The 17,403-nt window shown below is 53.6% G+C and overlaps 6 protein-coding genes across 6 annotated transcripts; 2 read left to right on the top strand and 4 right to left on the bottom strand.

The window, feature by feature from the left end:
• Positions 1–774: 774 nt before the first annotated feature.
• QC761_0077770 (uncharacterized protein) lies at positions 775–5,611 on the top strand (the record flags this gene model as incomplete). The annotated part of the gene is made up of 4 exons (XM_062872808.1): positions 775–798; positions 884–1,439; positions 1,526–3,193; positions 3,376–5,611. Exons 2-4 carry the CDS (start codon positions 1,267–1,269, stop codon positions 5,609–5,611), a joined length of 4,077 nt encoding a protein of 1,358 aa, XP_062730764.1. The 5' UTR covers positions 775–798; positions 884–1,266.
• A 911-nt stretch (positions 5,612–6,522) lies between these two features.
• QC761_503915 (uncharacterized protein) lies at positions 6,523–6,816 on the top strand (the record flags this gene model as incomplete). The annotated part of the gene is made up of 1 exon (XM_062879615.1): positions 6,523–6,816. One exon carries the CDS (start codon positions 6,523–6,525, stop codon positions 6,814–6,816), a length of 294 nt encoding a protein of 97 aa, XP_062730763.1.
• Positions 6,817–7,034: 218 nt separating this feature from the next.
• QC761_503912 (uncharacterized protein) lies at positions 7,035–8,348 on the bottom strand. The gene is made up of 3 exons (XM_062879614.1): positions 7,607–8,348; positions 7,395–7,528; positions 7,035–7,326 (listed from the first exon to the last, which is right to left on the bottom strand). Exons 1-3 carry the CDS (start codon positions 7,924–7,926, stop codon positions 7,280–7,282), a joined length of 501 nt encoding a protein of 166 aa, XP_062730762.1. The 5' UTR covers positions 7,927–8,348; the 3' UTR covers positions 7,035–7,279.
• Positions 8,349–8,662: 314 nt separating this feature from the next.
• QC761_0077740 (uncharacterized protein) lies at positions 8,663–12,278 on the bottom strand. The gene is made up of 8 exons (XM_062872807.1): positions 11,967–12,278; positions 11,466–11,907; positions 11,297–11,390; positions 10,583–10,669; positions 10,411–10,452; positions 9,770–10,351; positions 9,636–9,707; positions 8,663–9,577 (listed from the first exon to the last, which is right to left on the bottom strand). The coding sequence occupies exons 2-8, from the start codon at positions 11,699–11,701 to the stop codon at positions 9,005–9,007; spliced, it is 1,686 nt and encodes a 561-aa protein (XP_062730761.1). The 5' UTR covers positions 11,702–11,907; positions 11,967–12,278; the 3' UTR covers positions 8,663–9,004.
• A 592-nt stretch (positions 12,279–12,870) lies between these two features.
• QC761_503895 (uncharacterized protein) lies at positions 12,871–15,001 on the bottom strand (the record flags this gene model as incomplete). Its single annotated transcript, XM_062879613.1, has 2 exons — positions 12,871–14,569; positions 14,649–15,001. 2 exons carry the CDS (start codon positions 14,999–15,001, stop codon positions 12,871–12,873), a joined length of 2,052 nt encoding a protein of 683 aa, XP_062730760.1.
• An 820-nt stretch (positions 15,002–15,821) lies between these two features.
• Positions 15,822–17,399, bottom strand: QC761_503890 (uncharacterized protein; the record flags this gene model as incomplete). The annotated part of the gene is made up of 2 exons (XM_062879612.1): positions 15,822–16,910; positions 17,016–17,399. The coding sequence occupies 2 exons, from the start codon at positions 17,397–17,399 to the stop codon at positions 15,822–15,824; spliced, it is 1,473 nt and encodes a 490-aa protein (XP_062730759.1).
• Between the last annotated feature and the right edge of the window lie 4 nt (positions 17,400–17,403).

The following is a 17,403-nucleotide window of genomic DNA, read 5'->3' as shown; positions in this document are numbered from 1 at the left end:
CGATTCTTTCTGGAAACTGTCCATCGGAGAGTTTTGCAACGTGACAACACAGATGCTGTCGTGGGAAATCTGTTCTCGCTTTTCGTTTTCTCACACTCAACCCTTGTTCATGCCGTAAGCTGATGTGCGGGCCTTTTGCGGACGTTGCTGCTACCCAATCGTTGATTGTGGCTGTGTTGGGTGCTACCCTAGTCAGAATTTCTCGGAGAAGGTGCCGGTGGGATCTGTTGGAGATGTGAGAAAGTTCCTTAGCACTGATGGATTTCGAGCCCTGGATGGCAGACACGAGACCTTACAGAGGCGATATTTCCCAAGATGGGAATAACCCATCCATGACACATTACCCCGGAGGTGAGCTGGAAAGTTAGGGTCCCACGGCAAAGACATGGGAAGCAGGGATGGCAAAGGCATGTAAGACAACGGCACTAACGGCTGTTGGAAGAATGTCGTGTACATGTGTGTCATCCCATCTCCCTTGTAAGTTGATAGCGGGAGCTGCCTAAAGCATCCAAAACGGAATAGAAACCTTTGTACCGCCCCCCCCTCAGGCGAAGATTGACATCGCAGATCGGACTGCTACCAAACTCTGGACAACGCCGCTGATATTCCGATTCGCACTTTTAAGTCCGAAGGTCCGTGCCGGTCCGTTACTTTTCAACAACGTTTTTTTTTTTTGGGAGGATCATTAAAATAGAGAGACCAAGGTACCTACCTGCCTTCTTCTCGAGTGGTTGCTGCGGGTCTCTCTACGTGTTTCGTGACTGCAGCAGATTCGTCACCCCTTTTGCATCAGCCACTGTGAGTAACAGTGACAAAAGAAGGAGATCCGCTTCTTCCAGATGCCATCACCGATCGCAGACCGTCGTTTACTCTTCCCTCCTAGGTATCTAGGTTACCAACCTGACTTGGCGCCCGGCTCCAGGCCCCCAATATCAGTGACCCGGCAGCGGGACCAACATTTCGTCACGTACATTTAGCGGCCAGCAGCCCCTCATCGAGAAATAGTTGCCTTCAGACGTGTTGTTGTCGACCTCTTTCTGGAGCCAATAGTCCAAGGCTGTGGCGCAGCAGACCTGTGGAAATTCCTCGACAAACTGGATGCTGCCTTGTGTGGACGCCCTACCTCTGGGGACCTACCCCTCATCCTTCGTCCCATAAGGCTTTACCTCCTCGAGGGAGAATGGTTCGCCGACTGGGACACAGAAACATGTCACTTCCAGCTCAGCGGGAACATAGAATATTATCATCATCAACAACAATACCAATATGGCCATGTCCAAGTCTGTGGCGGATCAAGGAAGACGCCAGTCTGTTAGCTGGGTTGGAGGGGATGAATGGGACCCGTGGAGGACGACGATACAGGACCTATACCAGACGCAGAACCTACCGCTCAAGGATGTCATGAAGGTCATGGAGGAGGAGCATGGCTTCCGAGCAACGTACGAGCCTTCCTTTTCTTTTTTCGTGTCGATCCTCGCTGTTCGGAATCACCAACTCTGACAAGCCAGAACCACTGATCTTACAGACAACGAATGTACAAGACACGTATAAAATCCTGGGGTCTCGACAAGAACTTTAAGGAGTGCGAAGTGGTAGAGCTATTCCGTATCCGAAACGAGCGTGACAGGGTCGGGAAGCGATCAACAACGTACATGATCCGAGGTCGAGAAGTCGACTGGGACAGAGTGCAAAACTATGTCAGAAGAAAGGGGCTGAACATCACCCAGCTTCTCGCCTCCAGCGCCGGCACTGTCAGTCCATGCGCGAGGGAAATATCGTGTTTTACACCACCCCCAGAAGATGGGAGACCAACCGGCACCAGAGATGTGGATGTCAACTTACTGAGGGTATCCTCCCCTTCCTCCTCCTCGCCCTCCCCATCTCCACCAAACAGCAGCAACACCAACAACCTTTTCCTCACAACCTTCCCCCCGATCTCTCCGGCCGCAACAACAACAACAATCCACCAACCCCCTCAACTCCCGCATCCTCTCGACCAAACCAACAACCCCCTCCGCCGACCCTCCTACCCTTTCCCAGCACCACCACCCCCATTACCGATCGTAACCCCCCCCCCCCCACCACCCCTCCTCCCAACTCTATACCCCCCCCAACCACCACCACCACCACCACCACCACTCCCATCACAATACACCACGGGCACCCAGCTCACAACCCTCCAATCCTTCCAACTCTTCCTCTCCCGCCTCTACAAAACAACAATGTTCCAAGACGGCGAACGAGCCTGGGGAACAACAGATTTCTTCCTCCGCAACATGCGCTCGCTGGAATGGCTTTCCACCATCCGGTACGCCCTCGCGATCAATAAATCTTTTCTCGTTGACAGGTTGGATGGGAGTGAGGGTAGTGAAGAGATTAAACGGTTCAAAGCTGTCAACCGCGCGTTTGCGGTCTTGGAACCGGGAAGTAAAGGCGTGATAGGGAGTAGGATGTTTTATATTGTTAACTTTCTCGGCTGCTTTCACGATGGACCGGACGGGAGCGCGTTGAAAGAGTTGGCGGGGAGGTTGATGGAGGACATTGTTGTCAAATGTTTCCGTGGGGGGGAGGGGGATAGGGGGGGGGTTGGGGGGGATCTGAGACGGGTTTTGAGTGGGGGGGATGGGTATGAAATGGAGGTTGACTCGGTGGATGAGCTGATGGAGGAGGGGATGTCGGTAGGGGAGACGGCAGGGAGGTTTTTGATGGCGGTGTTGGGGCGGATGGTGAGGGAGGTTGGGCTGGAGGTGCCGTTGGGGGTGGTTTTGATGGGGGATATACATGGGGTGGGGGATACGGTTGGGGAGTGGAAGCCGAGGGGGATGAGGGGGGGCACGATGGCGGGGTGTACTTGGAGGAGCTGTTTGCTTTCTCCCGAGCCGCCTTCTTCGAATACGAAGGAGGATACGGCGGTTGAGTTGTTGGAACATGGGATCTGGCTGGCGGGCTATGGAGATGATTTAAAGGCCGAGGTCAAGTTTAGGGCGCTGACTGATCAGGCAAAGACCGGCTCCTCCCCGTCGCCAAAGATGGCCGCTGAGATGAAGGTGCTGGCACGGTGTTCCCATTATCAGCTGGCGAGTATTTACTGGAGGAGAGGGGAGAAGATGGCTGCCAAGGAGGAGCTGCAGCTGGCTGTCAAGGCATCGGTATTGTATGATCACTTTGTGCAGTGGGAGGACGTGGACTTTTTGTATGTATGATGGCTGGGACATGGTTGTAGATTTCAATGGCAGAGACATATCCATACATGTAGGTGGTTACTGAAGTCTTTGTCGACATCGGATGTAAGCAGCTGTTTCCCCCGGGAGCGTGTCACGCCCGCAATACCACCCTGGAGTGAAGCCATGCTCAGCCGCAAAAACTAGTGAAAAGCCCCGCTTTGCCCGATGGCTATGGCTATGGCTTCTGCGGATTGACAGAAAAGCCCCCGGGACCCGAGAGCCTGGTGCCAAGTTCAAAGCTCGTCCTCTTCTTCAAGCCACATGCCTCGGGCTCATCGTTCACAATGGCCTCAAGCGAGCATCCGGCAGTTGGCTGCAAGACTTGCGCCTTCTTTTCAGAGGCCATTCTCAACACTATTCGAGGAGAAGCAGTCGGTGAGAACATCATCAGACTCACTGCAAGTTTCGATCCAAAATGTGCCACCTGCAAATACACCCTCGACTCCTTCGCTCGTCTAGCGCCAAACTCGCCCCTCCAACTGACCTGTCCTATCCGACTCGATTGCTTTCCCCAAAAGCGATTCTTCTTTCGAACCGGATGTGGTTGCTGGGACCACTCAGCCTACCACATCGAGCTGCTTCCCTCATCCGAACTTGCTCCGACCTCGGTCCACTACAAGATCATCGACGCAGACACAATCGACATCAGCTCCCTCAAGCGATGGCCGGAATACTGCGAACAGCACCATGAAGACTGCCGACCCACCCCCACTCAACCGCCCGTCACAGACATGATCCTAATCGACGTCGACGAGCACCGCCTCGTCCAGTTCCCCGGCACCCCCCCAAAATACACCACCCTCAGCTACGTCTGGGGCGTCCTCCCCGACATCCTCGAAACCTGCATCTCCAACTTTTCAACCCTCCAGCTCCCAAGGTCTCTCGCTTCCCCAGAGATCCTCCCCCGGCTCCCATTGACAATCCAAGACGCCATCAAGGTCACGCGTGACATGGGCGAGCGCTACCTCTGGGTGGATAGACTCTGCATCATCCAAGACGACGAGGCCAACAAATCCCAGCAAATCGCCTCCATGGCCTCCATCTACGCAAACTCCCAGTTCACCATTATTGCCGCTGACGGAGCCGATGCCAACACTGGTCTCCATGGCGTGGGCTCTTCCCGCCCCTTTCCGGAGCTTCCAATCCTGGAGTTTTCCCCCGAGTGCCGGATGCGTCCGGGGCCGGAGACAGAGGAGGCGAGGTATTTCACCACGTGGCATAACAGAGCTTGGACGTTCCAAGAACGGTTGCTGTCGAGGAGGTCGCTCGTTTTTTTTAGGGGGAGCGTGATCTGGCAGTGCAAGCGCTCCATCTGGGTTGAAGGGGCCGCCGCGGAGCCGGATGGGATGGTGGTTGATGAGACATGGAGGACGGAGAAGAAAAGGCCGGCGCATCTGGCGTTTGATAGGCACTTCATCTTTGAGCTCAAGACCCCCAAGAGGCCCGACTTCCGCTATTTCGAGGGGTTGGTGAGGCAGTATCAACGGAGGAGGATGACGTACCAAGCAGACGGTCTTCGGGCCTTTTCTGGGATTCTGGATGTCCTCAGCCGGACTTATGATGGTGGTTTTCTGCACGGGATGCCAAAGATGTTCTTCGACGTGGCCATGTTGTGGGAGCCTCAGGCGGGGTCAAAACCGAGGCTTGTCGCGCCGGGGAGCAGGGAGCTGATGTTTCCTAGCTGGTCGTGGGCTTCGTTCCAGGGGAGTGTGGCGAACAACTTGAGCGATCACACTTTTGGGAACAACCCTTCGATCGAGCTGACTCCGGTGGTCAGGTGGTATCATGCTCCTGCTGATGAGCCGATCAGTTTTGTCAACCTCACTCCGCATCTCGCTCGGATGTTCAAGCAAGGGGGTGTTGGGGGGTTGGATTTGAAGTTCTTTGATGTGCCGACGATTGATACAGGCGGGCTTACGGTGGAGAAGGAGAAGTTGGGTTGGCTTCTTCATGGGAGTGTGTCGGTGGCTTCTTTTCGGATGCAGCCTGAGAAGGAAGAGACCAGCAAGCTGGTGAGGGTTGCCTGGGAAGAAGAGGTGGCGCCGTTTGTGAACTACCATTTTGTGGATAGTTCTGGGAAAATAGTGGGCAGGTTGAAGGTTCCTTTCACGAGGGAGGATCCGGTTTTGGAAAAGGATGCGCTGTGTGAGTGTATCGTGATATCGGAAGGGAAGGCATACTACACGAGGTCGAAGTGGCTCAAGGAGATATACCTGCCGGAATGGGGACTGAACGAGGAAACTCGTGATCTGGAGGAGTTCCATTTTTACAATGTTTTGTGGATTGAGCGGAGGGAGGGAATTGCATATCGAAGGGGGTGTGGTACCATTTGGAAGGAGGGCTGGGATCGACAGAACCCAGAGGTGCAGGATATTGTCCTCGGTTGAAAACTTACAGGTCCATGTATCTGTCAGCTTCTCGACAATACTCTCCAACATCCTAAAGATGGACACCAGCACGCCATTCATTTCAACATGAAGGCTTTCGGTCTCTGCACACATGTCAGAAAGCCGTTGGATGCTGTTCAATCTCTCGGGAATATTGGCGAGAAAGTTTTGATTAACGTATTTGATAAGCGAGCGGATCGGATAAGCGAGTGGATCGATTTCGCACGCGATATAGCTCTCTACCTGCAATATTAATTTCCTCTACTATTGAAATGGAGAGAAAACACACAAAACAACCACAACACCACAAACATACCCTCAACAGGGCTCTGAATGAACACACCTGCGTGACAGTGGCTCGCTCGCAGGCCGCACTTCACGTAGGACAAAGAAAAGACTCTGTGGGCTCGCAGGCCACACAATAAGCACTGGATTGGCCTGATCAGAGCGCCAGAACTGCCTGCACGCGTGCAAGGCACAAAATACCAAGAAATAAAAGTCGATGTCCTCTCTAAAATAGAATGTCCCGAAGCAGACCGCTTATATACATGACCCCTGAACCCCCGAATCCTCAGAGAGCCCCACTTCCTTACTCATACCCTCAGGCCTCAGGAGCACAACCTCCCGCCATTTGAGTGCAAGGATCAGCAAGACAGAATAGTCGAATGGGCTAACGAGCAATGGAAGACGCTCCGCTGGAACGGGCCAGATCAGGAATGCTTTCCAGACTGTCATGGCACTCGCTGAGTTCAAAGCCAAGCGCAAACAAACCAGCGATGGCCAGGATCCAAGGCCAGTGTTGACCAAGCGTTGCTTCGAAATCGTGCCAAATGTGACAATTGAGTTCAACGCATACCTTAAAGCAACAAGGGGGTTTGACGAAGCGGGAACAAGCTGAAGAAGACAGCTTCATGAGAAAGATAAAGAAGAAGAACAAGGACTACTTCGATTCTGACGAGAGTGAGGCCGATGAGTCTGAGGAAACCGAAAGTAAGGATCAGACAGAGACTGAGGAGGACAGCGATGAAGAGGAGCCAGATGAGCAGGACAAGAGGAAAGTGAAGAAAAAGGGTGGTGAGGGCAGCAAGACTGGCAAAAAGTGCAAAGGTACAGAGGGGAAGAAGAGCGAGGAGAGGAAAGGCGGCTCCAACAAAAACAAGAAAGGGAAGAAAGCTGGAAGCGATGAGGACGAGGATGACGGATGATGACAAAAAACGGCTGTGCTTTTTCTTTTCCGAGAAACTTATCCCGTTGCTCCTTTCCTTACTTTAGTTCTAGTTAATGCCAAACAATGCTTTTTCCTGACACACCAGTACCTTGAGCTCACCTGTCTATCTAGAGATAGGTAGCCCGAGGAGCAAGCCCATCCTACTCTTACACATTAGCTAGGCACCTGGTTTGCCAGATAGGTGCTATAAGAAAGCCAGAGATATATGATGTATATTTATGAACGGGCCCAGACTATGTACCTTCCCAAGCAATCTCTTTTACTATTTCTCAACCCCCGCATTCTTCATTCCTCATCATCTCTTTACCCGATCTCTGATTCACAACGGAATCCGATATTCATCACAGCTCTCAGCAAACGTCAGCCTGCTTTCTTTGATACTGTCAAGGTCACGGCCATCACGAAAGAACCTGTCCGGTGTCAGGCTGAAAGAGGGCCGATCAGCAACCGGTGATATAGTTGATGGTGATGTAGCAACCATTGTTCCCTGTGCAACACCGTCATGTTAGGAACCAAAGCGCGTTTGAAACTGTTGGGATTGACGTTGTGACTTACAGTGGGCTGACCCGCAAGCCTGGCATCCGTTGTTGCGGATCGCGTTGTAAGCGCTCCTCATAACAGCCCCGGTCGCGATGCAATCCTTGCCCTGAACAAAGATGCCACAGTTTCCGCTGCACGTGCCGCTCTTACTGTTTGTGCCGACTGTGTTAGGTACCAGCCATCGGGAGGAGGAATAAAAGGAAGAAAAGGGCCAGAGGCGGACTTACGCGCCACCACTCGCGTACGTGGTGTCCTCGATCTTGTTCTTGGCCGTGGTGCAGCTGTCCTTGAAACCTTGCCTGTTGCTGCACGAGGAGCTGCCCTTGCAGTTGATCGAGTCCTGGCGGGAGACGAGCTGACCGCGGGCGAGGATCTCACCGCCGATATGGGGGCCGGTGCTGGCAGGGGACATCGCCTCGACCTGGACGGCCACGGTGGTCTCGCCGTTGGAGAGCATGACGGTCTCGAGGAGGGGGTTGGACTGAGGAGCGGCGCAGGCCAGTCCGGCCAGGACGAGGGTGAACTGGATGATCTGAGAGAAATGCATCTTCGACGAGTGGAATGGAATAGGCTGAGATGGCTGAAATCCTAGTAAGGAGCTTGTCTGTGAGAGCTTGGTGTTGAGATGTCCAGTCTGAAAGGGAGCAGAAGAAGAGACTTTATACCTACCTACCTAGACATATCTTTCAGAGCCAACAAGGCTAGAGCGACCATCTCGGACTACACATCGGACTTCCTTAGCCTTGTATTTGCATACTAGCCTGATTCAATGTTGCTTTACGGACAGCGCTGACAGTGCTCGCTGAATGAACCTAGTGTTATGGAGTATTCGAATCCTTCTAGAGATCTAGAGCTAGTCGGTTACATCACAAACAGATAGCTGCCTGCTCGCCAGTCGGAGTAGGCACGCTCATATTTAGTACTGCTTACGCCCCACCACGAGCGGCTCTCCTTTTAGCATTAATGATCCTGCCAATACAACATGCTGTTACATCAACACAACCATCGCCTTGTGACATTATGCCGGCCTATCCTGAACCTACCCAGACTCTCCTCCTACTCTTTTGAGTCTTCAAGTCTTTACACACTGATGCTGCGCCTGGGAAGCCAGGCACCGGATATAAGGATATAAACGAGAATGAGGCAGTCACCTTCGTCAGGTGCCTTTGAACGAATCCAAGACGACACCATGTTGTACTTTGCCAGGGGATTGCCGCTGACGCTGGGTGAGGAGGAGTCCTCAGAAAGCTTTGTGGAGAACAATTCCTGGACGGACGCGCGTTTTTGATCTACTCGCCGGCACCTTGCGGGAGTTATCAGAGCCTCTATATCACCTCGGCACCAAGTCACTACCAGTGGGTCCGCAATGCGTTGATGTCAACTACGGTAGTATTGGTTGGTCAACGCTTCCTTGGAGCGGCTCCAATTCCCTTCTCCACCACGGCCGGAGACCTCATGCAAGGTGTTTGTGCACCTTGCTTTTCCGAAGGGGCAAGATGTGGAACTAAGCTACAGTCAGTCCGTATAGGTTCCTTACCACACTGAAGCTTTCAAGGCTACCTTATCCTGCCTCCTTTGCATCCTTCCATCCAGGGTGGCTCATGACCTAGTCCTGCCCGCAAGCATCACCTCACCTTATAATGCTGCGTAAAGTCGTACCTGACCTCCATGAATCCGAGAAGCAAATCTTTCAACAAAACATCATCCGTCTCCCCCTTCTTCAACAGCTGCATAAACTCGTCCCTCTCAAATCTCGTCCTCGGATCCTTATCAGACACTCGCCTGAAGTTCTCTTGTGAAATGGGGTTGATAACAGTCTGCCACTTCTCAATCCTCTTCTCAGAGTACAGTTCCAGAATATCCTCACCGGCCTTGTTTTCCCATATCCCCACAAGACAGTCAAACAGGCCACCAACATCGACAAAGCCACCTGTTATGCCCAGCCCTCCCCATGGGTTACACAGATGGGCTGCGTCTGCTGCTAGGAGGATGCGACCAACACGGAATTTAGGGGCACATCGTTGGTGCATCTTGTAAGGTGAAATATTGACAATCTTGTACTCGTCTGGCTTGGGGTGGCCGGGGAGCATCTGTTGGAATTTCATGGGTTGACGGGCGATGTACTCTTCTCGGGTCAGGCCGGGTGTTTCGCCGTAGGTGATGCGGTACATGTTATCTTTTGTGATGCGGGCGGCCATCTTGCAGTTGTTAGCATCTATCCTGATCCTTTTTCCTTGCCAGAAAAGGGGCGCTTACAAAGAAGTTCTCCGGGTGAACGATGAAATTCGCATCATGCCACCCAAACTTTCCCTCAAAGTCGTAAAACGTCTGTTGTTTTCATGTAAGCCCCAGCCACGCCCAAAACAACAACAATGAGAAAGTAAACAAACATTAGTAGCAATAATCTGCGCGTCCCAAGTAAACCCAGGAAACTGATCCCCGAACAAGCTCCTCCTGACAATACTATTCGCCCCATCACAACCAACCACATAATCCGCCTCCTCCCTCTCCACCTCCCCTCCCTTCCTCTTCACCTCCACCCACGCCCTCCCCCCCACTTCGCCATCCTCATCCTGACCAACCCCGACAACCTCGGCATCAAACTCCACCTCCCCACCGTACTTCCTCACCTCCTTCAGCATCAGCTCGTCCAAATCCTGCAAAACATAGCAGTGTGTTCTCAGGTCTTGGCCGTCGACATCACTGAGGACCTTGGAGGCGTCAAACCCGGCGATGATCTCGTGGCTGTCAGGATCGCGCCAGCACATGGTCGAGAGGATGAGGCCGTTGGCGCGGAGCTGGTCGATGATGCCGGCGCGGATGAACTCGGGGATGGCGGGGGTGCCGTAGTGGGCTGCGCGGGGTTGCTGATCGAGCTGGGAGGCGGACTCGAGGACTTTAACGGGGATGGAGTGCTTTGCTAGGAGGAGGGCGAGGAGGAGGCCTGAGGGGCCGGCGCCTACTATGAGGACCTTGGGAGGGCTGTCAGACCCATGGTTACGGGATGAGGGTGTTGGGGAGGGTGATGTACTTTCTTGAAGGGGCGGGGGTTGTCGTCAGTCATGGTGAGGGCCTGGCGTGTTCAAAGTTGAGGGGTGTTCTTCTCGGTAGAGGTTCATCGTAGGGGAGGTAAGTTGTTCTTATGTTCGCTTACCCCACCGTCACATCGACCATCTACAATGTCCTGCACCTCACTTACGTACATGGCGTCCAGCATGCAGGGAGCAAATCGGTGACCACGCCTTCTTGGGACTCGGCATCGTGTACAAATACGGGACCATGCAGGTCAGCTGTGATACCGGGCTGTTGATTTATTGCCGTTGCGTTAGCTTGAATCGCATAGGTACTGGCCCTCAGGTGAGGGGGCCGTTGGAGGTTGGTGCGGGGAAGAAGGTCTCGATCGAGAGGGGGAGGGGTACTTTGTTTGGGTGAAGAGCTGACGGGCCTTTTGTACCTGGGTTGTACAGGTATTTCCGGCTTTTGAAACCCGAGAACCAGACACATGGGACGATAGATGAGTGCCTAAAGGAGACCAAGGTAAACAAACAACACAGAATCCATCACAAGGGTAAGGGTTGGCGCTTGTCGTTGAAGTTCCCTTCTCCCCCTAGACCAAATGGGGATAGCCTCGTGCTAATGACTCGAACAACATTGTGACGAACCCCTATCCAGAACCTCTGAAAGGGATACTCGGTTGAAGGTGCTTCTAGGCAATTGGTTCGGTGCAGCTAAACTGTCTCAATCACAATAGTCTTGATACCAAAGAATGTGACTTGTAATTGCATGCTGCGGAACTATCCTCAAGCTATCTAGTTCCTCCGTATATATAACTCTCGGGTCCGTGGACCGTCGACCTATAACCTTCAATATTATATTATTCTATTTAGGTTCCCGAATCCAGCAACGCCCAGTAATACACATCCACTCCCGTATTCTGGCTCCACAACATCCTGATCACCAATATGCGTAATACTATTAATCCAGTACTCATCCGCCTCAACGCCAAATGCGCTGTTTTATCCAACATGCCAGTCAGTCAACCCGTACCTATCCATCCTCATACCTTGAAACACCGTAAAGACTTACCAAGATCCATACTGAGCAAGCGTCTTGTGCCTGCCAAAACTGCTGTACTTGAAGGTGCCATTCCCAGAAAGATTGTTCGCCAGGCGCTGGCAGTCCGAGATCAGAGGCGAGTCGCTGGGTGGATCTGTTGAGATTGTCGAAGGTGCGATCGCAGACGTTGCAATAGTGATGGCGCTCAACCTCATGTCTGGTGGCCTCGGACTGGGTCTCAAAAAACCTCGATGCATTTCTCGCATTCGTAGTATTCGTCGGGAAGATGACGGTAGTCCCACATGTGCTCAGAGCGGTCCCAGTTGTCGTTGAAGTACTCGTCGCAAGTGAAGCACTCAAAATCGGGAATGCTGTGGCCGGTGGCCTCGCAGTGCTGGTTACGGGCGCGCCAGCCGCTGAGGAAGCGGCGATAGCAATCCCCGCATTCATACATGTTGAAGCCTGGCGCGACCTACACGAACCAATATTAGCTTTGATCCAAGCAACTCTCAAAAAAACCCATCACCTTACCTGCTGATATGAAAAGGCTGGCGTGGAGATATGTCTCCGTTTGGCTGGTCTTCCCGCCTCTGCCTGGTGATGATGGCAACGTTTGATGCCGTCCCGGATGCCAGGGGAAAGTTTGGGGAAGTGGAGAAAGCTTCCACGATTGAATCTCTAAGAACCTTAAAAGGCCCTCAAAATATACTAGACGATGGGCGTTTGCCGGCAAGGTACCGGTGGACGGGCGCCGAACCAACGGGCTTGATGTTTCATTTAAAACCATCGGAGCACGACGCGAAAACAACAAACAAAGAAGATAGAGATTCAATTGAATTTACCCCGGGCCGGCCAAGCAGAGCACTCAAAAGGTCCGCATGCGGTCTTTGTCCACGACAGGAGGTTAAACACGAACTCACGTGACCACCCAAGTTCTACACTTCCCTCACTACCAGGCTGTAAAGAGGGTTCCTGAACGTTTTGCACACGGAAAGATGCACACGCAATCAGGGCTATTTGCAGAGGTGCCGATTCGTTTACTGTTTCCCTCAAAGGCCATGCTACCGCGCTATAGCAGACCAACCGGAGCTACAAATACACAGACGTGGGTGCAGACAGGGCATCACGTTGTGCTCCTGGATTGAGAAGCCACCCGTATCGAGAACAGCGCCAGGTATGATGAGATCTTTATGATAAGATCAGCATTGAATAGAAACCTCAAGATAAGATCTTTAAGATAAGATCAGCATTGAATAAAAATCCCAGGATAAGATCATAAAGATAAGATCATCAGGATAAGATGCCACGCTAGCCCTCTCCACCCTTTGGTTGCCCAACCAAATCCCACCCCCTATTCCAGCCCCTGACCACATACATTACAGAATCACAAACCCTTAGTTTTGACAATTAATTCTAAACCCCCTACTCCATCCCATCACCCTCCCTCCCAACCCCGCCCCTGCCCCTGCCCACCCCCAGGCCCAGCCCCGTACCCCCTAGCCAACAACTCCGCGCTCGGATAAGGCACATCCCCCAACCCATACGGATCCTCCCCCCTCACCTCCCTCATCTGCCGCGTCGGCCCAACACTCAAATCCGGCACAGCAGCCCCATCATACTGCCTATATGGCACAGGCCTATCCTGCCCCATGCCCGCATAATGCCCAGGCTCCTCAGGCATCTCCTGCAGTCCAGGCGAGAACCTCCTCACAGGCAACTCCTGCGGCGGCTTCCATCCATAGCCACCATACCCCGTATCATAAAGTTCCGACCCCCTCGTCGTCTCATGCAGCTCCCCCATCCCGGGTGTCCTCCGTCCCGCATTTTGTTCAAGTTCAGAGACATAACTCCCCCCTCTTTGCTGTCGCTCCGGTGGTGGAGGCGACATGGAACTGACCGTCCCGGCCCCGGTGAGGTTCCCGGGGGAGGGTGAACCGGCGACGGGCGAACTGACGGTCACGCTTGGAGACCTGGAATCAATTTCTTTTCTTCCGTAAACGCCGTATAACGCGCTGTCGTGTGCTCCCCCACCAGCTCCCCCACCCGCTCCACCACCAGAAATGGCCGCCGTTTGGGAGTTGCGACCCACGGTCGAGTCATCGGTCGAGGGAGGGGGGTTCTTTCTTCGATAGCGGAGGAAGAAGAACACCAACGCGGCAATGAGGGCGATACCCCCTAAGGCTGAGCCAACGCCTATCCCTATCACCGTTCCTTGAGGCAGCGTACCGCTGGCAGGTGGAGCTGGGGACGGGGTTTCGGTTGTGGCGATGATAAAGACTGTTCCTGCCGAGGTGGAGGTTTTGAGATTGAGGGTGGCGGACGAGTCAGTGGGGAGGACGATGTCTGACGGTGTGACGAAGACTGTTACTGAGACGGGTGTTGTGTCTGGTGCTGGCGGGGGGGTGTTGTTCGTATCACCACCGCCGCCGCCGCCGGCACCTCCATTGTTGGGCGGGGATTGAGTCAAGGTGACTGTCTCGGGGGGTTTGGTAGGCGCAGGTTCGTCGGCTGGCGGGGGGGCGGGGGTGTTATTTGCCGGAGGGGGATCTGCCGCGGGGGGGTTGTTGGGAGGTGGTGTCTGAGCTGGTGGTGGCTTTTGGGTGAAGACTGTCGTGGTGGACCGAACCGTCGTTGTGGAACTAGCCCCATCAAAAATGATCTGCGTGCTGGTGATGGTGCTGTATCTGACACTGGTCACATAGCTGTAATACCAGGACGTGCGATAATACCAGAATGTTGTCGTCCAGGTTGGCCACACCGTTATCCACGCCGTTGAGGCCCTCTTTTCTACCACGCCGGCTTGTTCGAGAACGCGTCTGACAAGTCCAGGATGGTTTGGTGATGACTCCATCGTTTCAGCGCCAAGGTCTTCCAATCTTGGCGGCTTGGTCGGCGACGGAGTGTGGCCAACGTCATGCGTGCTTGTTGGTGTTGGAGCTATCAGTTGTCGTCGTTTCGCTGCTTCTCGAGTGACCGTCGTCCATTCTGTAGATGTTGCCACTCCGTTCTTCGATCGAACAGTGACTGTGGTGTAATCGTATTTGAGGCTCACATAGGTGGAATAGGATGTTTCATAGTCGGTGTAAGTTGAGTATCGGGTAGTCCACACAGTGCTGGTGACTGTCAATGTGTATCTTTTTCAGTTAACAATACTCTGTCAGCACCGTCACCTAGTACTGCCCGCCAGGAGGAAGATATGAGCCTCGAACCTACACCGTATCCTTCAGACAATACCCACTATAGCAACCATACCCAGCCAGACAGCAAGTCGTCGCGCTGCAGCATGTCGTTCCAAGCGGGCAGCAGACGTTGATCCATGCGGTGCAAATAAGCTGACCAGCGCACTGTCTCTTGCTAAGCCCACCTGGCACGCCTCCTTCCTCCCCTAGCAAGCTTCGTCGAAGGTCCGGTGAGGCATATCGAAGTATTCCGTAACCGACTGGACTCGTTTCTGGTAGCGCTACCGTCGCAATTCCATTTTGACTTCCAATAGGTGACCCTTCAACCCGGCCCAGCCAGCCCGCTGCCGTCGCGACCAGCGGCACAACTTGATGTTGAAAGCGCATTTCTCCCACCCGAAGGCTTACCCATTAACGATCGGGCATGCGCCAGAAGGCAAATCCTCCTGCGCGGGGCAACAACGTCGACCATCACCTTATAACCTCTTTCAAGTTCTTATCCTCCAAGTCCGACAACTCACAGCATCTCATATCCCCAGCCCATCACTACCGTACCAATATGGCTCCCATCACCCAGCTTCTCCCACCACAACCACACGATCCCATCATGCGTGGCTTGCCCTCAGGCCCGTCTCGAATCCAAAGAATTCCGAAAAAGGGATCCCCAACTGCGGTGAACCAGGGCCTTGGCGAATAAGAAGTGCAGTTGCCCAAGGGTGAGGCTGAAAGCCTTTCGCTAGCGTCATGTCGAAAGATGGTGGGATGGCAGATGTCAGCTGCGGCACTTTGGGGAGACCCAAGAGTCCGGTCGGGTCTAGACGAAAGTCTTGGTGGCAAAAAGTGTTGATCATTGCCAGAATGGATTTGGTCGATGCCAATATTCATATCGATGTTGTACTGACTGATGCCTTTCAGGTGAGCCTTTTGTTCTCGGCAGCTATCATCAGTGCATGGTGTACCTGAGCTGTCAGTGTCGCAACCTGCCGAGACCTTTGTGTAACTCGCTCTGCATGATGGCCGCCTGCAAGAACACCTCGTGCACTGGTGATGCTGATAAGAACAGCATTGTCAATCACTTGGCCTGCAGTTCGAGCCTAATAATGAAAAGGGTTGCGATCAAGAAAGCGATAGTCCCCATCATACAAATGTGTACATGCTTGTGTATTGTCTGCTTTGTTAATAAACGGTAAAGGACCTGGAAGTGACCTTAGTCCTTCGTTGCTGCCAAACTCTTCTTCACCGAAGTCGCTGAGTCCACTGATCTCTTCCGTAATGACTCCTCATCCGACATCTTGCCATCCTCACCCTCATCCGAGCTTTCCTCTTCGCTCTCATCCAATGCAAAATAATTCTCCCCTCCATCGCTACTCCTCGGCATCAAAGCCAAAGCCTCCATCCCATCCTCCCCCCCACCAGCAGCCTGCTTCCTCCGCCTCTCAGCCCTCCAAAGCCAGTAGCCCAACCCAGCCGCCTCCAACACTCCCACCGCGACGACCAACCAAACCGACCCTGCACCCTTGCCAGACAACAACATGCCCAAAACCACATTCACCAACCCCCCAGCAACCAAAAACCTCCCCAGCCAGATATGCCCGTGAGAAATCCACGTCCGTCTCTTGATCCTCACAAAGTCAACATGGTGCCTCCACCCCAAAACACTCTGCACAACCAACCCTACCACAACGCCCACCCCCAACCACTGATGTGATGTTTTTGGCATATGCCACTTTGACAACCGTCCTCCAATCAGCGCTCCAATAACCGCAACCGTCGTGGCCAAAACCTGCACCCTCCAATGCCTCTTAAACGGCCTCCCCTTCCCACTATTCATCCTGATCATCACCAACCCCAACGGGAACAACCCCAAAAACCCCACCCCCATCACCACCCCATGTATCTTCGCCAACGACCAAACCCTCACCACAAAGTCAAACCAAGCCCCGACCCCAATCGGCCCATCACTCGTCCCCACCCTCCTGTTCCCTTCCTTTTCCTCAAAATCCCACTCATGTCTCCCTCCCTCAAGAGCAGCCCTCCGCATATCAACCCAAAACCTCCCAAACCCCCCACTCCCCTCACGATGCCTATGCATCTTCAATTTCGCCCCAACCTCAAACCCGTCCCCATCATGTTCAAAATCCTGATGATCATTCCAAGCCCAAATCCACGGCATACTCCCCCCTGTTCCCCCACCACCCCAGCTCTGCACACTCCCAAAAGTATCGCACTTCTCACAAACAACCTCCACCCGTGCGGCATGCGTCGCTGGCCCGTTCGGCTTTTCCCAGTCCTCCATCTCATCATCATGTCTCCCTTCCTTTCCCCCACCCAAAAGAACCCACTCCGCCCTCATCACCCTCACCACCCCCCCTTGTTCAACCCCCTCCCACTCCCCTTTCACCTCCCCATCGACACCCTGGTGATCAATAGTCCCGGGTAGGTGATGCCCATCCACACTCCTGACACTAACCGCCGGCCTTCCCCTCCCCGGATCCCCGTAAACAACAACCATCACCGACCCCGCCATCGTCGGCCCCGTCCCAACAGCCGTCCACCCTAGCTTCCCCGATCGGCGGATCGATAAGCTGACGTGAAAATCCTTGTGAAAGTCGTGATTTGGCTTTGGGCTCGAGTGATTTTTCACCGACAGACCAAAGCAGAAATCGGCATGCCCGGTGGGGTGTCCAAAGTTGCAAAACTGGGTGTTTTGTGTGGGTACCGAAGGGTCGGCAGAGGTGAGGAGGGCGAAGAGGGCAAGCAGTAACGCGAGCGTGAGGGAGGCCATCTTG

This window comes from Podospora bellae-mahoneyi, chromosome 5 (assembly GCF_035222275.1).
Source record: "Podospora bellae-mahoneyi strain CBS 112042 chromosome 5, whole genome shotgun sequence".
Taxonomy (NCBI): domain Eukaryota; kingdom Fungi; phylum Ascomycota; class Sordariomycetes; order Sordariales; family Podosporaceae; genus Podospora; species Podospora bellae-mahoneyi.
This window is presented reverse-complemented; position numbering and strand designations above follow the sequence as displayed.

Bases quoted from the DNA above. Each gene is read 5' to 3' on its own strand.
- QC761_503912 (XM_062879614.1), bottom strand. From the start codon at position 7,926: ATGCATTTCTCTCAGATCATCCAGTTCACCCTCGTCCTGGCCGGACTG. The intron at 7,529-7,606 runs GTAAGTCCGCCT...CGGCACAAACAG, and splicing joins ACGTACGCGAGTGGTGGCGC to TAAGAGCGGCACGTGCAGCG. The intron at 7,327-7,394 runs GTAAGTCACAAC...GGTGTTGCACAG, and splicing joins GGCTTGCGGGTCAGCCCACT to GGAACAATGGTTGCTACATC.
- QC761_0077740 (XM_062872807.1), bottom strand. From the start codon at position 11,701: ATGCGAGAAATGCATCGAGGTTTTTTGAGACCCAGTCCGAGGCCACCA. The intron at 11,391-11,465 runs GTAAGTCTTTAC...TGGATAAAACAG, and splicing joins CTTGCTCAGTATGGATCTTG to CGCATTTGGCGTTGAGGCGG. The intron at 10,453-10,582 runs GTACGTAAGTGA...TGAACACGCCAG, and splicing joins CCCTGCATGCTGGACGCCAT to GCCCTCACCATGACTGACGA.